This window comes from Engystomops pustulosus, chromosome 1 (assembly GCF_040894005.1).
Source record: "Engystomops pustulosus chromosome 1, aEngPut4.maternal, whole genome shotgun sequence".
Lineage (NCBI taxonomy): Eukaryota > Metazoa > Chordata > Amphibia > Anura > Leptodactylidae > Engystomops > Engystomops pustulosus.
The window spans coordinates 207,216,700-207,240,814 of record NC_092411.1 but is presented as its reverse complement, the minus strand read 5'-3'; the positions used below and the strand labels follow the sequence as shown (position 1 = coordinate 207,240,814).

The 24,115-nt window shown below is 40.7% G+C and overlaps 1 protein-coding gene across 3 annotated transcripts in view; it reads left to right on the top strand.

The window, feature by feature from the left end:
• Positions 1 to 24,115, top strand: part of TBCK (TBC1 domain containing kinase) — a 194,937-nt gene that overhangs the window by 62,295 nt on the left and 108,527 nt on the right. For all 3 annotated transcript variants that reach the window (XM_072119073.1, XM_072119083.1, XM_072119092.1), the window contains 11 exons: positions 905 to 1,053; positions 1,134 to 1,269; positions 3,385 to 3,484; positions 4,461 to 4,510; positions 4,926 to 5,052; positions 6,760 to 6,858; positions 7,626 to 7,688; positions 8,820 to 8,946; positions 10,752 to 10,802; positions 17,656 to 17,739; positions 19,129 to 19,214. In XM_072119073.1, the coding sequence (XP_071975174.1) occupies positions 905 to 1,053; positions 1,134 to 1,269; positions 3,385 to 3,484; positions 4,461 to 4,510; positions 4,926 to 5,052; positions 6,760 to 6,858; positions 7,626 to 7,688; positions 8,820 to 8,946; positions 10,752 to 10,802; positions 17,656 to 17,739; positions 19,129 to 19,214 (1,072 nt within the window). The remainder of the gene's footprint in view (positions 1 to 904; positions 1,054 to 1,133; positions 1,270 to 3,384; positions 3,485 to 4,460; positions 4,511 to 4,925; positions 5,053 to 6,759; positions 6,859 to 7,625; positions 7,689 to 8,819; positions 8,947 to 10,751; positions 10,803 to 17,655; positions 17,740 to 19,128; positions 19,215 to 24,115) is intronic.

The window sequence follows — 24,115 nt, the reverse complement described above, 5'->3', positions numbered from 1 at the left end:
TTTTCAACATAGAAATGATTTTGTTAAAATAGGGAAATAAAATACAATACAGTACAAGGCATAATATTGTTATAGCAAAGTTATGGTGGTCACCCTACTATGAAATGCCATAAATACCCTACATGTCTGAGATCAGAGTATCCCAAAACTATGAGACAACGGGACAGCATAAACAGAAGCTTACTGTAACCCTTCTCGTAACTTAGACCACAATTGTAGTCTTTAAGAGAACCTGTCTGTTGAACTAACCCACACTAACTAAACATATGTTTGAAAACTGCTATTATATATAGTACTACTACCCCTACATTGTTTGTTCCCATGCCTGGAAGGTTCCACAGTCAATTTGTAAAGGTAACTCACAATCTTTGCATTTTCATGTTCTTCTGGCTCAGTCATGCCTCCTGCTTTCTCTTTATTCATGTGAACTCAGCACCGCTACATCATGCACGCAATGGCTGTGTGACTCTCTGAAGAGAATTCTTGGGGGAGGGATGAATTAGGGGGTTGAGAGACACACTGTGAAAAGGAATCAGAAATTCTCTTCGCAAGGAACATCTGTCAAATTCTTATGGCAAAGGGAAATGTCTGTACAGGAATATGCCAGGCTCTGTTCAAAGGAAAGATGATGATCAGACTCACACGGGGTCATTTGCAAATGGACTGTGAAACTTTACGAGCATGGTGAGGACCAATATAGGGGTAGTTGTACTGCTGTATAATAGCAGTTTTAAAATATATGTTTAGTTAATGTGGGTTACTTTAAATGACAGGTTCCCTTTAAATTAAAAGTATACTTTTATGTAATCTTATATTCATATCAGGGCCTTACAAAGGAATGAGGCATACTCAATGCGTGTACCTTAGTATTGTTCTATTGTAATTGTAAATGTTATCCTTGCAGGCCGACGGCTTCAGATTTACTTACCAATAGTGTATTCAGTGAGATCTCGCCCACATACACTCCATTCCGCAAACCTGCCAGTCTCTTCTCCTCAGCATTGAGATGTGCTGAACTTTTTCTGCCTGAGGACATCAGTCTGCTGTGTAAAGGTACTTTAACAATTTTGTTAATTTTTTTACATTTTTTAATAAGGGAGAATACTCAATAATCATCATCCTATCGTTATTAGATGATGGTGACTTTCTGGCAGAAAGATCCATTGAGGAAGTTTACCACCTCTGGTGCTTGGCAGGGGGAGACCTGGAAAAAGAATTGGTTAGTAAAGGAATAATCAGGTCCAAACCACCAATCTGTACATTGCCAAAGTAAGTGGAAATAATCTATGTAATAACACCATATCACCATTGTAATGACAAAAAAACCTAGAGTTTAGTACAAGGGTTTCACAGTGTAAAGAAATCCCCCAGTTTTAACACCTTACTTCATCAATCAACTGAATGACAGACCTGATAATCCAGGGATGCTTACTCATCGATCCAGGTACCGTGACTGTGGTAATCTTCTTATATTTGTTATCTGTGGCCTCTTTCCTTCTAAAATCAACTTGTTACACTGTGCAAGGAGCATTTCCCCCTCCCACAATGTGCTGTAACTTCCCCTGCTGCCTTGAGATTAGATCAGGCAAAAGCGGCAAAGATGGGCTCTGGTAATGCCCCAAAAGCCCTTCTGGCTTTTCCCCCTCCCACAATGTGCTGTAACTTCCTCTGCTGCCTTGAGATTACATCGGGCAAAAGCAGCATAGATGGGCTCTGATAAAGCCCCAAAAGCCCTTCTGGGCTAAATGTTGGTTTTAGAAGGACAGAGGCCATGGATAACAAATATAAGAAGATTACCACAGTCACAGTGCCTGGATCTATAAGTAAATGTCTTGACTTGACTATGTTAGTAGATTTCTATTTCTCATATTTCACTTCTTTATGCTCTGCTATCAATCCCATCATGCATCAGGCATCTTTCCTTCTATATTCCCCTATATTAAATAATTTTAGAAGTTTTAAGTATATGTACTATAGATCAGTAGGTTGAGCATTGTGGTCCTTTATTCATAACTGTGACACAAGCTATCTGTGTAGCACAGTCCATTCAGGAAGCACACTTTATAAACAAATGTAGGAACCCCCTCAAACTAATTGTGTAATTGTGTATGGAAATTTATGGTCCTGTTGGTATTGCATTATGCACTTGGCTCTGCCCTCTCTTTGAAATTAGCATCTCTGAGGTAATTTCTGAGTTTGTACTTCCCGCTTATTTTTATTTGCCTGGTGATATGCTTAATAATAATAATAATAATAATCTTTATTTATATAGCGCCATCAAATTACGTAGCGCTTTACAAATCATTAGGTTAGCTCTGATTGGTCGGGAGTTGGGCAAATCATAATAGTGTTTCCAGGCTAACTATTGTAGGCACCTGTTTGAATCTGGCTACTTACCTTTATAAAAGGCTGGCCACATTCAAGCAGCAAGTTGTCCTGCCCATCGCTCCCTTTATTCAATCTTTTACTGTCCCAATGTTTTGTTAGTGGGGGTTTTATCTCCCAGATAAGGCTGCATTCACATTAATGTGTGCCTGCCGTACCGTAGCATGGCAGACACACATCGGCGCCGGGGAGAGGAGGGGGTGAGTGCCCCTCACCCCTGCCCTTTCCATAGAGGAACATGGCACCCTGCTCTGTATTCCGAGGAAAGATAAGACATGTCCTATCTCTTCACAGGGTACGGAACGGTATGGTGCAGCCCCGTAGGGCGCCGTGAGCCCATTGGCGGCTGTGGGGGAAATATATATGCCATATATACGTCTGCCGTATATACGTCCCCCATATGGCAGTGTGAATGCAGCCAAATGCTGGGGAGAGTCAGTTTCACATTTATGTATCATTATTAAAATGTTATTTATTGATGATTTATTAAGTTATTTATTTATCTATTCATTGATGGTTTATCCAATTATTTACTATTACATTTTGGTTTCTCAATAATAAAGCATTGTGTCCATATTTCACCATACTTCTTGTCTTGTGTTGTTATTTTCGTGGTTATGTATTCATTTTGCATGAATGACACCATGATCGTTCACATATAAAGGAATAACTAATAAGGTAGTATTAGCTGAATTATATCCAAACATATAGGGGGAGATGGGCCGTAATGTTACAGAAATGTATCCCTGCCTTCTATCCAAAAATCCCGAGAAGCTTTGTGTAGACATGTTTGTTGCTGCCACCATCTGGTGAAAAATGAAAAATGCAGAACTCTTAGACATCTCCAGCTACAATCTTTTTGCAGAGTCACTTTTTTCTTTAAAACACTTTTAATTCTTGTGTTAAGCAATTTGACCTCTTTATTTATAGATCAAATATCTGTAATTGTGTGATTTTTTTAAAACATTTTTTACACATTACTTTTTATTCTTTATGTAGCCTGTTATTAGAAGATGGGGAAAGCTTTGGCCGGGGAAGAGACAGAAGCTCCCTTCTAGATGACACAACAGTGACGTTATCTCTTTGCCAACTTAGAAATGTAAGAATGGACTTTCATATTATGTTGCATGTAATGGCAAACATAAGTAGTAGGAAAGAAAGTCTTTTGACTTTACCCCAAATTATGTGGTGGAGTCCATGAAGGAGTGCAGCGTAGCCTCTGACTTGTGATAATCCATAAAATATATGAAAAATGCTGGAGCATATCCCAATTAGAAGATAAAAAACGTTTTCTTTTATTCAGGAATCCATTAATATTTTATAGTATTCATTACAGCATAGAAGGTAAGGCAAAAAAACTATGTTTTTCATCTCAACAGAGCCTTACTCAGGAGCTGAAACTCATAAATGCTGAAATGCTGTAATGAATACTATGAAATTTTAATGGATTCCTGAATAAAAGAAAAAAAATGTATCTTCTAATTGTGATACGCCCCAGCAATTTTCATATATTGGCGCAAAATTATCAAGCTGCCTGAAAGTCACAGTATTTCTAGTTTCCCATGGCATTCCATCACAGCTCCCCTTTAAAATATTCATGAGCACTGGCAAAATGAAAGCTGAGCTGTGATTGGTTGCCATGGGCAACTAGAAATATTCTAACTTTCAGACAGCTTGATAAATCTGCGCCATTGTGTTGCATGTAATAGCGTCTCCACCCAGCAGGCCTTCTGCACTTGGTAGTCTCAGAACTCAGCAGTGCTTGCAGTCTTAAAACCTTCATGTGTGTCACCTATCATAAGCACAGGTCATCTGTATGAAAAATGCATGAATATACTGTACAATGCTCCCCTCTGTGGAACTAACATATTATAATGCCCCTTACTGTGGCCCCCATACTGTATCATGTCTCCCCTATATTGCTCCTCAGACTGTATATATAATGCCCCCCCACTTACACTCCCACTATTAAAGCCTTACTTTCTGTATCCCCCCCCTTGTAATTCTTGAAAACATGGAAATGTCAATTGCTTAGATTTTTTATTCCTATCTTCTAATACTCCTTTAACCTTTAGAGACTGAAAGACGTGCCAGGAGAAGCTTATTATCCTCTCTTAGGAGAAGAGTGAGTATAGCTTTACATTTCATTAAAATACATTGTAAATATAGTATTGTGCTGTTATTACTTCATGGCCATTTACATATATATATATATTTTTTTTAAATAACATTTTTGCTATGGGTATTTTTTATTACGGATGTGTTTATTTCACCTGCCGCACATAGTGATGCTCTGACTGTATGTAAATAAGTGGCAGTGCAAAATGTTAACAGCGACATTGTTATATCACGCTGATCATCTTTATTTATTAATGATTCCCAGCCAGCTCCCCAGAGAGCGAGACGGTACAGACACGGCCAGGGCATGCTAGGGAGCGCTGTTCTGCGGCAGCGAGACACAAGCTGTCAGTGGCAGATGGGGCACGCATGTGTATATAACAAGCTTGTAATTTGTTCTTGTCTCTGTAATCACTTTTCAGCCAGTCAAACGTCCCTCATTCTGGTAGTAGCAATGAGCTCTCTACATCCACCCTTCCTCTTATTATCAGAGAGAGAGACACTGAATATCAGCTCAACAGGATTGTCTTATTTGATAGGCTTCTTAAAGTAAGTGCTTTTATATTGTTGTATTAGTCTTGAGGAGACCTCTTTCATGAACCTTTAGATCGGAGTTAAATGTTTGAAGTTCCGCCTAATCCAAAGGCTGCCTTATCTACATTTACTGTTCTCTCTTAATGCAGCCTATTGTCCCTTGTTATCAGCTAGAAGAAAGGCTGACAACAGGGTATTCCAGTGTCACAGGAAGTCCAAAAATATGCCTTCATGTTCACTTCTTCACCTCCCATATCTACCACAATATGGTACCTGAGAACCTGAAAACACAATACAGGCGGTCCCCTACTTAAGGACACCCGACTTACAGACAACCCATAGTTACAGACGGACCCCTCTGCCCCATCTGACCTCTGGTGAAGCTCTCTGGATGCTTTACTATAGTCCCAGACTGCAATGATCAGCTGTAAGGTGTCTGTAATGAAGCTTTATTGATAATTCTTGGTCCAATTACACCAATAATTTTGAAACTCCAATTGTCACTGGGGCAAAAGAAAAAAAATTGTCTAGAACTTCCATTATAAAATATACAGTTTCGACTTACATACAAATTCAACTTAAGAACAAACCTCCAGACCCTATCTTGTATGTAACCCGGGGACTGCCTGTACATAGATAAATACAAATCTATCCATACGTAAACAAATATAAAATAATACTGCTTGGTGAAGACAGTTTACTTCATATGTATATCATATATGTGTATGTATATATATATGTGTATATATATATATATATATATATATATATATATGTATATATGTGTGTGTGTATATATATATATATATATATATGTATATATATATATATATATATATATATATATATGTGTATATATGTATATGTATGTGATTATATATAGATATAGATATATATTAGAATGATATACATATGAAGTCCACCGTCTTCACCAAGCAGTATAATTTTCTGGTTGCATGTTGTAGAGAAATGCTCATATCTTTCTTTCCGTTTTGCTGTTTCTGAGATATTCCCATTTTAAGCTGTATGCTAATGAGGAACCTGGTGCATATATCCTCAGAACCTTGGGGACTTTTATTCCTGCCTAAGTCACTTACCTCTCCTCCCAATGTCTCCTCATATTTCCCACAAGGCAAATCTCCTGCTAGTGATGGTTAGGTTTGTGTTCCAGGTAGGAATAGCAGTGCTCCACATGCCCTGGTAACTCTCACAAACTGCCTCATTACCATAGGAATTAAGGTGTGAATATTCTGGAATTTGCAAAATGGACAGAAGTAATAAAAGTACATTTCTATACTACATGCTGCAAGCAGATAACACTTGGGGTATGTGGTAGACTCCCTTTAATGTGTAGTTGTACCCCCTTTAAAGCTATACTAGCTTCCATTTCTCTGAAAATGCTTCAGACCAGCCACAAACATGTGATTTTGATCAGTCTGCTTGGGTCCAGATTTTGGACCAATCACCCAAAATAGCATTTGTGAGGATGAGAGGGCCTGACTTGCAGTCTCTATTCCCATTCCTACCACATTTTGTATTTGGTGTGGTTGAGGTCAGCATTCTGTAGGTTTGGGCAATTTATTGAATTCATTTGATTAATTCAGCAGTTAAACACGATCCCTATTTTGCCAATAATAAGGAAATCAATGTCAACTCTACCCTTGCTGTAGATATTGTTGATAGCTGAATCATTGATATTAGTTCCATTGTACATGTTTTAAGGCTTACCCGTACAAGAAGAATCTGATTTGGAAGGAAGCTAGAGTGGACATTCCTCCACTTTTGAGAGGCTTAACCTGGGCTGCGCTCCTAGGTGTCGAGGTAAGGGCTCCTTTATGGTTGTATAAAGGTTCCTATAAACATTAGCAGATTCCGATGATTTTATGTAATGTTTTTGTCTGAGTTTACTGTTGTCTCTATGCTGCTGATAGAACCCCCCCAGTCCCCCCTCTATATAGTATTCATATAATTTAACACCTCATTTAAAAGCAGCAGCATGTAGGAGTAGGATGAGGAGAGCAAAGTAAGAAGCGCTGTTCTAGTACGATCTAACAATGTTTCTTGTATTTACTTGTACTACTGATGTTAACTATAACTATAATACACTTTTATTCTGGTGTTAGTCAAAATACCGTGTTAAGGAAATATGTAATTTAGACAAATCATCCATCTAAGAAGATCTATCATTCTTTCATCCATTTATATATTGGCATCTACTTCTGTATATTTTTCGTTGCACAATATTGAAGTAAGAGGTGGTATACAGATAATACCACTTCAATTATTTTACATTATCTCTCCCTTAGACAGCACTACTCTCCAGTGGTCAAACTTTTAATTGATTAGCTATGATATCTGTTATACCATGTGGTGGCTGTAGCCAATGGATAGCCACAGGGGTGACCTGAGAATTCATGGACATGACTGCTGCTGATAAATTTGCAGCATTTTCCGCCATTGATGAATTTATTTCTTTTTCTTTTTCAAAACAGACTACATTTTATTGTTACAATAAGTTGTCTTTCTATTAAGGAATTATTATTTTGCCAGTTTAAACTTTTCTTTTATTTTCTTGTTGTTTCCTAAAGGGCGCGATACAAGAAAAGTATGATTCTATAGACAAGGACACGCCAATCCCTACTGACCGTCAGGTAATTTTTTTTTTATTGTGAACTATTTACAATTTATATAATATTATAATTAAATGAAGTCTCTTGTTTCTTTCACTGGACGTCAATCTACATTTCCAAACATGTTTATCAGTAGACCATATGTGAACATCTATATAGAGTTATATAAGGTTTTGCTGAACTACATAAATAAATGTCGTGGTGGCTGTGCATATGCACTTCTGCTTTGTTAATGTGACATTTACAGACCCCCATTCTTATCATTGTCATGGGGTCCCAGTGGTTAGGCCCCAATACAGCAGCGTAAATAGGAGAGGCAGGGCCCCATAGAAGATGTTTGAATGGGGCCCCGTAAACTCTTAGAAAATATACACATTTGTATGCTCAAACATTTATACACTCTTACACACATTTATGCACTGATAAATATGCTGTACAATGTGCAGCATAATATGTATATAATGGTGCACATCTTCCATTCATTAATGTGTCAGATCAGATGCCGGGGCCCCCTCATACTGTGGGCCCGATGGCGGCTGCTATGGCTGTTACCGCTGTTGTTACGCCCCTTCCCCAATATTCAGACTCTCATCCTGTGGATATGGAATAAGTGTTATTAGTTGGGCAATCCTTTTAAAGGCTTAGACTTACCAAGGCACGATTATTGTTGGTAGAATATCATAATGTGCGTGTGTATATGTATATATATATATAACTAATAAATCAATATATATCACTGTAAATTAAATCTGAATCAAGAATTCGGAGGTCAGTTAATAGACTGGAAAGATCCAAATATTCAGGGATTTTTCTCTGCTCCAATTCTTGAAACTGATCTAAAATAGGAAATGGCCCAGTCTCCCAAACTGTGTCTCTAAGTGTTATGTGATGTACACATTCTGCGCTGGTCATGTGATGTCATTAGCTTTTATACCACTAAATTACTGTCCCCTCAAGTAGTGAATGACATTTTCCTTTTTAGCATTATGCCTTTTTATGTATTTTATGTCTCACCTGTTTACATACAATTGCCTGTGTGCTGGACAGTGTGGCAGTTAGAAAATTCTGTTAAGTATACTGTAACTTAATATATGTGTGGTTCAGCATGTTAAGTCTGCCTGGAATGTAAATTTTCTGCTCACTATTTTTCAGATTGAAGTAGATATCCCACGTTGTCATCAATATGATGAGCTCCTGTCATCACCTGAAGGACATGCAAAATTTAGAAGGGTCTTAAAAGCTTGGGTGGTATCACATCCAAACTTAGTGTATTGGCAAGGTAACTTCTTCTACTCAAAGAGTCATTAGTGTTACTAAACAAGATGAGTTTTAACCCTTTCGATTCTCTACTTTGCTATAGTATTCTAAAAGCACAATTTTTCAACAGAACGGTTAGTCTCACTGCTCAGCACAGGGTTCCTTATTTAGCTGTAGCTTAAGTAAGAGACATGGAGAAATAAATAGTTCTGTTACAACATTTAATACAGTAATATAGCCAGGCAAAGAGCAGAAAAGAGTAAAAACTCTCTGGTTATAGCTGTATAACAAACAATAAACCTTATAGTCACCTTCATTGACACACAACACGCAGACTACACAATCTTTTTTTCACCAGAGAGATTAATGCATGTAAGGGGGAAGGGTCTCTGCAACTTTTTGTTGGAGTCTTTGTTTTTTATGAGGAATGTGTGTATTATTCAAACCCCAACAAGCCACCTTTGTACAGGGTACCTTGGTGTTCCATAGGTTTGATGGTATTTATGTGAAATGTTTATGTGAAAGTTTTAAAGGCGTTGTTGACTTTCCACACGTGTTTGTATAATAAAAAGGTATACAATTGTACTATAACATTTCTGTATTAATTCCTCATGTTTTCTACATCTCTGCTTGCTGCCATTCATTGCTTACTTCCATTGGATAAAAAGCAGCCTTGTGATGTATTTGGTGCATGTGTTGTTAGAACCACAACACAGTCATTTAAGCTGCATCATGTAACAAGCCTTGTACTGGTTTGTTTCTGCTGGATGCAAGAATTGAATTACAGCAAGCAGACATGAAAGAAATCTACCATCAAATCTTCTTATATTTTTTATCCATGGCCTTTTTCCTTTAAAAAAAAAAAAAACTTTTAAAATGATGCTAATGAACCAGAAAAACTCTATGGAGCCCCTCTACCCTCCTTCCTCAGTACATCCACCTTTATCTGCCTGATGTAATCTTACTGCAGCAGAGGGAGTTTCAGGAACCAGTGAGAGTGGGAAGTGCTCCTTGCACATTATAACAGCCTGTGAAGCTACAGCACAGGGGCTCTGCTTACAACTAAAGTGCCCAGTGTGTCACAGTTAGTTAGTGTCCCTGGTTTATCCATGCTTGAATTTGATGGTAGATTTCCTTTAAAGGAAACCTACCACTTGAAGTGGCAGGCTTCAGATGGAAATACCGGGCACCAGCTCAGGGTGAGCTGGTGCCGGAGCTTATTTTTGTAAGTGTTTTAAACCGCGGTATCGCGGTTTAAAACACTTTTTAAACTTTATAGCCGGCGCAGGGAGGTACGCGCTCGGCGCTTACCATGCGCGCGGCTCTCCTTCACTTCCTATGTAGCCGCACGCACGGTCGCGCGCATGGTAAGCACCGAGCGCGTACCTCCCTGCGCCGGCTATAAAGTTTAAAAAGTGTTTTAAACCGCGATACCGCGGTTTAAAACACTAACAAAAATAAGCTCTGGCACCAGCTCACCCTGAGCTGGTGCCCGTTATTTCCATCAGAAACCTGCCACTTCAAGTGGTAGGTTTCCTTTAAGGAAACTGCAAGGAATCCTGCATCTTTTCCTTTATGTCGCAGTTCATTTATTTCACCAGTCTTTTCATTTATGGCGTACTATCTAAGCCTAGGAATAGAACAGAAAGGGGGCTCTTAGAAGAGGTTTCCGTTACATAGCTTCATTTCTGCTGATATTATTTATTATATTGCAGCTGCGTGTCAGAAGCTAATGCCATCATATTTTTTTAAACTGACCAATGTTAAAATATTTGATCCATTCTAGGCTTTTGATTGTTTCATACATGTTTATTTTTGTATCGTCAGGCCTGGATTCTCTGTGTGCACCATTCCTATATTTGAATTTTAACAATGAAGGTAAGTGTATGCTGTTTTACCTTAAAATCTGACTTAAACTATGGGCATCTTTACAAAGTTCTGGACAAGTTAAACTCTTTTTTTCTATTTGGAACATTTAAAAAAAAGAAAAATGTTTCATGTCAGACATGTGCAGTAGAGCTCATATACATTGTTGTGAACTTGTCTCTTCAACTAAGGCTGTAAGTGACGTCCATGATCTAGCCCAGGGGTCGGGAACCTATGGCTCGCGAGCCAGATATGGCTCTTTTGATGGCCGCATCTGGCTCGCAGCCGGGGCTCCTATCCAGGGGCTTAACTACAGCCGCAGCAACTGCTAATATGCCTGCCAAGACCAGGCTGTTGTGCCCCCGGCTGTAGTTATGCCCCTGGATGTATTCTGCAGAGCAGCGCAGGGTCCGCGGGGTTAATTCAGGGGCGGCGCCTCCCTCTCCTTCCCTGCAGCAGTCTCCTCCATGTGTGAGAGGGAGGGGAGGAGACTGCCTGCCTGCAGCCAATCCCGGGGCTGGATGTAGCAGCGCGGGAGATTCAGACACAGGAGACCAGAGCTGCATACTCCGGAGACATGAAGGAGAAGGAGTCCAAGGAGAAGGAGTCAGCAGCCGGGATCAGCCAGAGATAAGTGCTCCCTCCCCCCAGTGTCTCCTCACACTCTGCCTTAACCCCTTAGTGTCCTGTGTGCAGCTATGAAGCTCTCCTGAGAGCTTCATAGCTGCATCATCCTCACATATCTTCCCCCACCACTGCATTTCTACATTAATGTGAGGTTAAGCAGCAGCTTAGACACATGTTGGCATCTGTATGGGGATGTTCTGTATTGGTTGGCGTCTGTATAGGGATGTTCTGCAGCGGTTGGCGTCTGTATAGGGATGTTCTGCATTGGTTGGCGTCTGTATAAGGATGTTCTGCATTGGTTGGCGTCTGTATAGGGATGTTCTGCAACGGTTGGCGTCTGTATAGGGATGTTCTGCATTGGTTGGCGTCTGTATAAGGATGTTCTGCATTGGTTGGCGTCTGTATAAGGATGTTCTGCATTGGTTGGCGTCTGTATAAGGATGTTCTGCAGCGGTTGGCGTCTGTATAGGGATGTTCTGCATTGGTTGGCGTCTGTATAGGGATGTTCTGCAGCGGTTGGCGTCTGTATAGGGATGTTCTGCAGCGGTTGGCGTCTGTATAGGGATGTTCTGCAACGGTTGGCGTCTGTATAGGGATGTTCTGCAGCGGTTGGCGTCTGTATAGGGATGTTCTGCAGCGGTTGGCTCGTGTATGGGGATGTTCTGCAGTGGTTGGCGTCTGTATAAGGATGTTCTGCAGCGGTTGGCGTCTGTATAATGATGTTCTGCAGCGTTTGGCGTCTGTATAGGGATGTTCTGCAGCGGTTGGCGTCTGTATAGGGATGTTCTGCATTGGTTGGCGTCTGTATAGGGATGTTCTGCATTGGTTGGCGTCTGTATGGGGATGTTCTGCATTGGTTGGCGTCTGTATAGGGATGTTCTGCAGCGGTTGGCGTCTGTATAGGGATGTTCTGCATTGGTTGGCGTCTGTATAGGGATGTTCTGCAGCGTTTGGCGTCTGTATAGGGATGTTCTGCAGCGGTTGGCGTCTGTATAGGGATGTTCTGCATTGGTTGGCGTCTGTATAGGGATGTTCTGCATTGGTTGGCGTCTGTATAGGGATGTTCTGCATTGGTTGGCGTCTGTATAGGGATGTTCTGCATTGGTTGGCGTCTGTATAGGGATGTTCTGCATTGGTTGGCGTCTGTATAGGGATGTTCTGCATTGGTTGGCGTCTGTATAGGGATGTTCTGCATTGGTTGGCGTCTGTATAGGGATATTCTGCATTGGTTGGCGTCTGTATAGGGATGTTCTGCAGCGGTTGGCGTCTGTATAGGGATGTTCTGCATTGGTTGGCGTCTGTATAGGGATGTTCTGCATTGGTTGGCGTCTGTATAAGGATGTTCTGCATTGGTTGGCGTCTGTATAGGGATGTTCTGCATTGGTTGGCGTCTGTATAGGGATGTTCTGCATTGGTTGGCGTCTGTATAGGGATGTTCTGCATTGGTTGGTGGCTGTATAATGATGTTCTGCATTGGTTGGCGTCTGTATAGGGATGTTCTGCATTGGTTGGCGTCTGTATAGGGATGTTCTGCATTGGTTGGCTAATGTATGGGGATGTTCTGCATTGGTTGGCGTCTGTATAGGGATGTTCTGCATTGGTTGGCGTCTGTATAGGGATGTTCTGCATTGGTTGGTGTCTGTATAGGGATGTTCTGCATTGGTTGGCGTCTGTATAAGGATGTTCTGCATTGGTTGGCGTCTGTATAGGGATGTTCTGCATTGGTTGGCGTCTGTATAAGGATGTTCTGCATTGGTTGGCGTCTGTATAAGGATGTTCTGCATTGGTTGGCGTCTGTATAGGGATGTTCTGCATTGGTTGGCGTTTGTATAGGGATGTTCTGCATTGGTTGGCGTCTGTATAGGGATGTTCTGCATTGGTTGGCGTCTGTATAGGGATGTTCTGCATTGGTTGGCGTCTGTATAGGGATGTTCTGCATTGGTTGGCGTCTGTATGGGGATGTTCTGCATTGGTTGGCTAATGTATGGGGATGTTCTGCATTGGTTGGCGTCTGTATAGGGATGTTCTGCATTGGTTGGCGTCTGTATAGGGATGTTCTGCATTGGTTGGCGTCTCTGTATAGGGATGTTCTGCATTGGTTGGCGTCTGTATAGGGATGTTCTGCATTGGTTGGCTAATGTATGGGGATGTTCTGCATTGGTTGGCGTCTGTATAGGGATGTTCTGCATTGGTTGGCTAATGTATGGGGATGTTCTGCATTGGTTGGCGTCTGTATGGGGATGTTCTGCATTGGTTGGCGTCTGTATGGGGATGTTCTGCATTGGTTGGCTAATGTATGGGGATGTTCTGCAGCGGTTGGCGTCTGTATAGGGATGTTCTGCATTGGTTGGCTAATGTATGGGGATGTTCTGCATTGGTTGGCGTCTGTATAGGGATGTTCTGCATTGGTTGGCGTCTGTATAGGGATGTTCTGCATTGGTTGGCTAATGTATGGGGATGTTCTGCAGCGGTTGGCGTCTGTATAGGGATGTTCTGCATTGGTTGGCTAATGTATAGGGATGTTCTGCAGCGGTTGGCGTCTGTATAGGGATGTTCTGCATTGGTTGGCGTCTGTATAGGGATGTTCTGCAGCGGTTGGCGTCTGTATAGGGATGTTCTGCATTGGTTGGCTAATGTATGGGGATGTTCTGCAGCGGTTGGCTCATGTATAGGGATGTTCTGCATTGGTTGGCTAATGTATGGGGATGTTCTGCAGCGGTTGGTGTCTGTATTGGGACAAGCTCGAATGTAAATTATCTATTTTTTTATTTTACAGGGAATTACAATTGTTTTGGTCCAGTGGAAGCTTAGTACGGGGGGGGGGGGCTGGAACACTCCTTGCTGTACTAATGACTGCTGGAGCCATTGTTCTGTCAGTGTCCCTTTAAGCATATTGTACGGCTCTCGCAGAATTATATTTTAAAATATATGGCGCTTATGGCTCTCTCAGCCAAAAAGGTTCCTGACCCCTGATCTAGCCCAATAAATGTCAGCGAGCTCACGGCTGCCATTAAAGGGGTTTTCCCACGAAACAAGTTAGGACCTGTCCATACGATAGGGCCTAACTTGTTGATCGCGGGGTTCTCAGTGATGAGAACAAGGTTTCTTCGATGGATCCCTCCTCACTCCCATGTATGACTGTTCTGCTCCATTCATCTCTATGGCACGCTCGGCAATCTCCGTTATCTCCATTGAGATGAATGGAGCAGAATGGTCATGTGCGGCCGTCTTAATTTTTGGGAGTGATGAGGGGTCCAACGGAGGTACTTGTGATCTGTAGGGTCTCTCTGTAGGGTCTCTTCATCAGCATGTTAACTTGTTTAGTGGGAAAACCTCTTTCACTTCTATTATGCAGGGTCATGGAGCAGTGGGTACTGTGTCATGGAGCAGTGGGTACACCGATTTGGGTTCTGACCATTGAGATCCTACGGAGATGGAAGGGGTAAGAAGCATTCACCCCTCCCATTTCCACCCGTCTGAAACTTCCCCCTGTGTGCATTCAGCCAAAGCTCTACTACTAAAATCCCATTTTGCTCAATTATAAGAAACTGGAAACACTCTTTTAATAGAAAGCAGCCAAATGATAGAGAGGCCATTTCTATTAGCCACTACCTCCTGTGGAGCCGCCAGCGAAAGAGTAAACAGCAGTATTCATGTCCTACTGCTCTGACCGGAAAGGGATAGTTTACCCCAGGGTAAAATAGATCTATTTACATGCCATATACTTATGGATGCTCCTGATTACCTCACAGTTTGCCTTTTATAAAGACTAGTCAAATCCAAGTTATTTCTTTAGGTTTTTATAGCATTTATTTGTTCACTGGGAATGGCTCCCCTGGCTGCATGCAAGGAATTGCAACTATTTCAGGGATTGTATACTAGAAAGGGTTAAAAAAAGAAAGAACCCAAGCTGTATATAGTGTGTTTGCTTTTATAACAGCTTCTATTAGAGCATCAAGCATCTTTGTACCTTGTTTAAGTACTAAAGTCACCCCCTTCTCAATTATGTATGGGTGATTTACTTCTTTTATGAATGAGATGTCTATAGGCACCATAACAGTATTGTTATAACCTCGGGTAATGGAGGAGAAGTGGGAGTATTGTTTTTATAAACTGACTACTCGTCCATTATCTGCTTTGTGCAGTCGCAGATGACTGGGCCACCCAAGAAACATCTTCACCACAATGAATTACAATAATGAGGTTGTGCAAGTTATTTGCATTCTCCAATTCTACCTGTAAAAACACAATGTGGCAAATGTGGATTGATGGTTGAATTCAGTGTAATGTAATGTAATGTCTACGAAATCCCGAATGTCTGACCATGACCACAGCTCATTATGTCATAGAGAGTAATCAGAGCTGTGTGACATAACGAGCCGCGCACCTGTGGGACCATGGTCAGATTTCTGTCCTTTGGAAGTAACATAGAAGCTTTCTACAGAATGACAGCAGAGATCTAGAGAACTGTGAGGAATTGATACATAAAGTGTATTGGAAAATTGTATATATTATTATCATAAAAACAATAACATTGATTTGCTGTAATGGGAATACTCCTTTAATTACTCACTTGTTTGTCTAATTGCGTAATTTCCCTTCCATGCCTGTTGACAGCCTATTGACAATGAAATTATCTTCTCTATCGTTGAGATTTTTCAGGTTTTACAATAATTATTAACATAAAGTATTTAATTATTATAAGTTTAACCATTTTGTGGATGAGGATGTGATTTACACAGTAATTTTAACTTTTAGGCCACAATAGACTGGCAATGGTCGCACGGAGCGATATGGTGCTCCGTGAACGGGAAAAAGATAGGGCATGCCCTATCTTTCCCTGTGTTACAGCCATACATAATGCAATGGAATGGAGAGTGGAGGGGTCATTTCTCCTCCTCTCCATCACGGCCGGCGTATGCCATACGTCAATGTAAATGCAGCCTAAAACTTATCATTTAAATTTATCAAATGTTTTTCATTACATTTTTGCACAGTACATGCTCACAGTGGATTATCTGGAGCAAACCTACTAGTAGCCAAACTTCTGCATTGTACAGTATCTGCAACATGTTTGAGATTGGAATATTATCCATACACTGCAAGTTTTTGGGCTATGGCAATGCAAAAATTGCCTGTTTGGGAGTTTTTTGCCACAGCAGAATTTGTAAAATTTTGATTCCTCACAAAAATCTTAATGAGTTGCATCCCATTTCAATCTTCTGAAATGTTTTTATATTTTTAGTACATGTGGGTTTATTCTGAAGTAGAACTATTACATATAGGAATCGGTACAATCATGTGATGGTATAGACCAGTGATGGCAAACCTTTTAGAGACCGAGTGCCCAAACTACAACAAAGATCCGCTTATTTATCGCAAAGTGCCAACACAGAAATTTAATTTGTGATTTATACTCCCTTCTCTGTCACAGTTTTCATTGATAGCAGCACCCTGAGGACACCAATAAAGCAGAAAATAGTCCCAGGTACAGCTGTCACTTTAAAATAGCTCTGTGTACAGCAAGTCCTGGGCTGTCTGGGACTGCAGGAAGATACCTGGAGTAATCTCTGGTGATGGCCTGAGTGCCCACAGAAAGGGCTCTGAGTGCCACCTCTGGCACCAGTGCCATAGGTTAGCCATCACTGGTATAGACAAATTTATCTTAACCATTGACAGGGACAGCCATTCAGTCATTGTGCTAAATCACACCATATTTTGGTTGTGGCTTATGAGGAGGACATCAGGCTGACAACAGAGAGTTGGGAAGATTTCAGTCATGTCTACATGAAACCATTCCCCATTCCTTTGAGTAGTCATGGTGAATTTGTATATTTTAATCTAAGCTGTTATAACTCGAGTTTTCAGCAACAGAAGCAACAGAAACGATGGGAAAGATCACTGTTTGATGCTAGATCCATATCAGGGTAGATAAGTTTGCCTTTGATCTTATTGAAGGTGTTAGATGTCTTGTACTACTGTACATGGGTTAACCTCAGGTGTGCGAAAAACTGCACAAGTAAATGCAGAACAGGGAACACTGTATGCGCCATAGTTTGCAGGGGGCTGTCGCTGTATTTATTCGTCTTGGGTTGGTTTTCATGTTTTGACCTCTATAACATTCTGCTTACAACCTGAAGATCATGTTATAATCCCCACATTATGAAGTCAATGTTCTTATTGCTATTTATGTGGCAGTGGAAATTTGTGTTTGAAACAAGTTTTTTTTTTCTTCTAGCACTGGCATACGCATGTATGTCTGCATTCATACCAAAGTACTTGTACAATTTCTTTCTGAAAGACAATTCACATGTAATTCAAGGTAAGTTAATTTTGGTTTAATTGTAACATCCAATGTAGATTTATCAAACTGTTTGTGATATAATTCTCTTGTACTTTATGACAAAGAAACCTGTCTGTATAAAATGCTCTGCGCAGGGTTTACACACTTTTCCGACTAGTACTCCAAACAGTGTGTGGCTTTGCATGAAGTGTGTATACTACACCAGTTAATATGCTGCATTACATTACAACCAGACAGCGTAATACTATGTTATATTCTTATCCAGCATCAGATGCAGTGATACATCTGATGCAGGAGAAGACTGGTCTAGTCCTATTCTGCACTGGTTTAATCTGCAATACTTTATATTAATATCCCCAGTGTCGATACTATAAATGGGCACCAGAGCAAGTTGAATTGGACTGATGTCTTATAAAATAATTTTTAAATTAATGTATATTAATGGTAGTGAATGGCCTCCCCTATGTATTAGTCAATATTGCAGATTGCTGGGGTCTTACACCTAACCCTGTACAGATCAGTGGCTTATAGCACCTTGTATGGAAGCAGAAGCACATGGCTATGTACATGTTGTACTGGGCCTGCTGCGCCATTGCAGCTTTGCTTTTATTGAACTATTTGGGAATCTGATTCTCAGATGTGAAACCTCACCACCGCAAAAGGAACTAAATCATCAGCTTCTGGCCCTATAGAATATTAGCTGACCAGTACAGGATCCAGGTGTTCTACTACAGATCTACAATTGTAGATCCCCCAAAGACACCTATGAAACCTGGCCATGCAATGGTGCCACAGTATCGTACCATGCAGGGGAGAAAGTTAGAGCATGGTCCATGTTTATCTGTATTTGCTGTAGGACGCTACACATTGCTATGAAGAAGGGAGGGGTGAGCAGAGCTGCTCTCTTTTTTTTGTCTCCAGCACTCAGCTCATGCACAGGGCTTTTAAATTCACAGCAGTGTGCTTGAGCCTAGAAACAAATGGGGAAGTGTGCTAGCTGTACTCTAAATTTCCTTGTTGTGTGCAGGTAACCCTAGTTTGGCTTTTATGAGCAGACCTTTTACCCATTCACTGGTTGAAGCAGTTATCCGATAAAGTCAGCCCTTTTGGAAATTAAAGTCAGCCTTCGAGACAAACTTCTTAATACCCTAATCATTAAGATGTCTTCAACCAGCAAAGGTGACGCTAGTATTACGTTTCATGTACACAGTGCAAGTGGATGATACATTTAGACTGAGATATGAGTTAATTAAATGAATGGCTACAAAGCAAGGATATGCTACTAGGACTAATAAATTAAGAATGAGGGGACCCAACACAACAGCCGTATGCCTAAATACAGCTTTAAGTCTGTGTCTGAACAATTCTTCATGTTTCTGATTATACTTGTTTATGATGTCATTTCAGAATACCTGACTGTTTTTTCCCAAATGATTGCATTTCATGACCCAGAACTGAGTAATCACCTCAATGAGATTGGGTTCATTCCAGATGTAAGTACCAAAGGATGTTGTAGAGCATGTGCACTGTGCAGTAAAAGATTACAGTAATAGAGTTCTTACTTAAACATGACAACTGGCAGATGGAAAGGTTGGACTTCCTGTCAGACGGTACTTTTAATTTTTTTTTGGTTTTGTTTTTTTCCCATTTTGATCTCATTTGCTATAAGCTACGCTTATTTTTGTCAGTAGTATATAGAGCTTCTCAAACCTCAGCAGTCTTTGGTGGAATTTATTAATAGCATTCAGTCATATATATTTTTCTTTGACTTTCACAGTTTATTTTAGCTTCAATTTTAATCACATTTATTGTTTTTCAATATTACTTACAATTTATGTTGCATACACAGTACAAAAGCTGTGTACATAGTGGGCCACATTGATCAAAACCACTGCAAACTGCACTAGGTGGAGTGTGCAGAGTGCAACAGATTCATGAATCTGGTGCCCCCTGCACTGCCCTGACAGAGTGTAACAACTTTTTTTGGTGCACCTTTAACATAGAGCGTATGACACAATTCTGTTGGACTTTGCATGATAAATGTGGTTGTCACAAATGGGAGAACATCACTGTTGAGTTCATTGAGTCGCCTTAGCAGTCAATTATAAGGTGTCAAAAAAGGTCTAGAGCAGTGATTTTCAACCTTTTTTGACCCACGGCACACTTTTTATACTTAGAAAATCCTGGGGCACACCACCAACCAAAATAGCACAAAATGACACTAAAATAGTCATATTATACATATAGTTAATAATATAGATTCTAAATTTATTTTACTCACTCAGTGTGAAACCTGGGCCTGTTTCGATAAACACAAAAGGGATCTCCTGGCAGGAATGGTGGAAAGATACACAGGAAGCTCTTCCTCAACATTTCTCAGTTCCTCCCTGTTTTTAGTATATGGTGCTGATTATTATGTGGCTCATATACTGCAAAATAAAGGGGTACAATGAGAAGTACTATGGCCATGAGGCCAGAGTACAAGTGCCAGCTCATATACTCAGAATATGAGCTGGTACTTGTAGTACTCCAGCCTCATGACTATAGTATTTCTCATTTTACATTTCTCATTGTTATATGCCAGTGATGGCGAACCTTTTAGACACCGAGTGCCCAAACTACAACAAAGACCCACTTATTTATCGCAAAGTGCCAACATAGAAATTTAATTTGTGATTTATACTCCCTTCTCTGTCACAGTTTTCATTGATATCAGCACCTGAGGACACCAATAAAGCAGAAAATAGTCCCAGGTAGAGCTGTCACTTTAAAATACCTCTGTGCACAGCAAGTCCTGGGCTGTCTGGGACGGCAGGTATATACCTGGAGTCATCTCTGGTGATGGCCTGAGTGCCCACAGACAGGGCTCTGAGTGCCACCTCTGGCACCAGTGCCATAGGTTAGCCATCACTGTTATATGCTGTATACTGCTGGAGTACTAAAAGTACCAGCTCATATGCTGAGTATTCTGCCAACAGTTCATATACTCAGGCAAAATCTCATATAGTCAGCATTATTGGTGGGCATTACCTTGGCGGTGGGCAAATGCGAGAGTCTCTCCGCTCTCAGGATGATGCGCCGGCCTCGGTGACGTCATTGTGTCGCGCGAGGTTCAAAGCTTGTGCATGTGTTATTGTACACGTCTCCTACATTGTAAGAAGCCGTGACTGCGCATCGCTGTGAATTGCCGGGAAACAAAACACAGGGGGCACCATAGTTTGGGGAACTTTCCCCGCGGCACACCCGACCATGTGTCGCGGCACACTAGTTGGAAATCACTGGTCTAGAGAATAGAGAGCCAGATCTAGGCAAATGCCTTTATTCCAACATGTATACGGGGTAGACTTACTTAGCCATTTCTGCCAGGATTCTGACCGAAAGACCAATTAAAATGTGCGTTTCCGCTGATTTCTAGCTGTTTATGCCCCCACACAGTACTTGTGTGAAGGTGAGTGGGGTAGGCATGAACGCCCCAGAATGCTTAATTTACTAAAGTCTCCACCAGAAAAATGCTGAGACTGCTCCTGATTTTTAGACCAGGGAAGAGTTGCGGAACGACCTTTCTGTTTCACTAAGCTTTTTAGTAAATTCATCATGCAATATAAATCCAGCATGCAGTTGACTGGTGAGCAAAACAGTAAAGGCTGCCAATTAAAATACTAGTCTTTGTAAATCGTAATGTTCCCAAAGTGGAGGGAATAAAGAAAAAAATAAAAGGACTTCAGATGGTTGGTGAGTTTGGTCATTAATGTACGTGGATAGCATTGGTTTATTGTTTTCTTTAATTACATAATTAAATGAGGTACCTCCTGATAGAATATTTTTGATCAGTCTTCTTGTTCTGACATATCTTCATCTTAAATCTATCTGAGAAATAATACGATACTCATTCAGTAGTACGTAGTATCTGGAGTGTTGTTCTGACATATAACATAGAATAAGCCCTTTTAAATCGGATCAAGGAAGTGCCTGGGTGGTTCTGAGTGGTACATTGCACTCTGCCTCCACTGATTGCTTTAAAATGGCTGTAATTTTGTTAAGGCCATAATTTTTCTTAATCTTTCCTTTCTAGATACAAAAACCTCTATAATTCCAGGCATAATTCTGTCTTGAAGTGATGCTGAGTGCAATCAGTGTTTGTGATGTAATCAGATGTCATGGTTATGTTCTAGGCTAATCCCTAATCATTAAGCATAAGTATGGTTGATTTTACTTTTTTTTTTGGAATTACATGGTGCAGCCTATTTTTATGATTTTAGTTGCATTGAATTTTGTACCAATATCTTGTTGTTGCACAGCAAGTGTACACGTGCCATGAAAAATCTTGTGCCATTGTCCACATACAGTGTCCCTCTCTCTTCATTTTCTGTTCAGATTAATTCAAAAGACAACTATTATATATGGTGAAATGGTCACTAGAGGTCATGTCTGGACTTGAGCAGACTACTACATTTAGCACTTCTTCATGCATCCTTAGAGATTTAATGTTATATCAAATGGTAAAAAAGCATCTCCTGTAATGAAAAATTATTATATAGAATCTCAATGTAGATTTTTCTCATCAGCGTTCTGCCCCCCCCCCCCTTTCAAAACCTAGGGCACATTGCAGTTACTTTTCTTGCCATGATTTATTGTTGCAGCCCATCTCCACACTGCATACCCAAAATACCACAGACAGTTACAGTACAGTGTCTCTTGGATAACAGCTATGTCCCATGCTGCGCTCCTAAATAATACATACCCCTCAACTCACAAATCTCCATGAACAGCACCTGGAATTAGTCAAAAAGAATATGCAACCCTCCATATATTACAATAAATATTATGCCTCTTAGATAATTTATATAGAATACCCTGAAAAAAATATATACCATGGCTAAATTAAAGAAAAACAACCCTCTTCATTCCGATCCAGGCGCTTCTTTAATGTTGAAACGCAGGGATCCTCTAGAAAAAAAGACTTATAATTAGCAAGCCGTAATTTGGGGACAAGATATCCGGTGCTCCGTTCTTCTAATAATACACACCCTTGCCACCTCCCTCTCCCATGGTGGGAAAAGGAGGTGATGGTAAGCAAGAGGCATGAATTCAGAGGTGGCTAGAGTGTGCATAATTAACAGCCTGGAGCGCCTGACATCTTGTTCCCGTGCTTCGGCCTGCTAACTATAAAACTTTTCCTAGGCGATCCTGGCTTGTCAACATTAAAGAAGACCAGCGCCAGGTAATGAAAAGGAATGGGAGTAGGTATCTGTAGTTTTTTTTTTTTATACATATATATATACTAAGTGGTTGTTTTTCTTTAATTTATTGATATATATATATACTCCCCTGACTGAATCATATTCAGTGATCCCTGTGAACATTTACTGTATATAGTGCCCCAAATTAATTAAATATTCCCTGGTAATGAATATTATATGTATTGCCTTCTTTAAAGAAAACACATCATGTCAGATGAAGTGGAGCCATGTACTTCATTTTTTATATCCAGGAGTACCTGCAAAAATAGCGTTGTAGAAAATACGCAAATGAGTCTGCGGGCAAACGCCCACCAGTAACACTCATAATCCGTAGTGGCACCAATCACAGCTCTTAACCCTTAACCCTGCCGACGCATGGGTGCCGCCAATTTGGGTTAGACATGATGCCAGGAGCGCGCGGCAGCCGCAGCTATACTCGTACATTCCATGAAAGGAATCTCTTCTCTAACACCTTCCGCCGCCGATTGGATGGTGTCAGAGGATATTCGCATAATCGCGCCACCCCCTCCCGGGAAACATGACTGGCCTCAGACCTCGCGAGATCTCAGAGAGCAGGTAATATACCCGCCCTGAGCGCGCGTAGTCCTAGCAACGAGGCACAACAACCATCAAAGCACAAGGTATCATAAGTGTCAGCAACAGGTATGTCAATAGTGAATCACAATAACAAAATGAAAACATGATACATAATTTAAAATAAGCCACAAAGACCGTGGCTTAGATGTGCAAAACTTTAACTCTCAGCATAATATAATATAAACGCAATAAAGGCAACAATCGATGTTACATCTAGTGAATAGGCAAAGAGAAGGGAGAATCACAGAAAGGGGAGGACTCCAGGCAGCATAAATAGTAGGAGAAAGACTAAGAAAGGAACTGATAAATACACAGAACCTCTAGGTCACATGGTATGTGCAGAACTAAACTAATTGATGCACAATTAATATGTCTGGAGGTTGGGTCTATAAGCTCAAGTTATTTCTGTTGTTTAAACCCATTGGCCCTAAAGCATTATATTTCAAAATAAGTCTTGCTTCAAGGCGAAGCAGGGTCTTAAGGCGATTACCGCCCTGGGGGTCAACCTCAACTTTCTCGAGGCCTGCAAATCTGAGTACCTCTGGGTTCTCCCCATG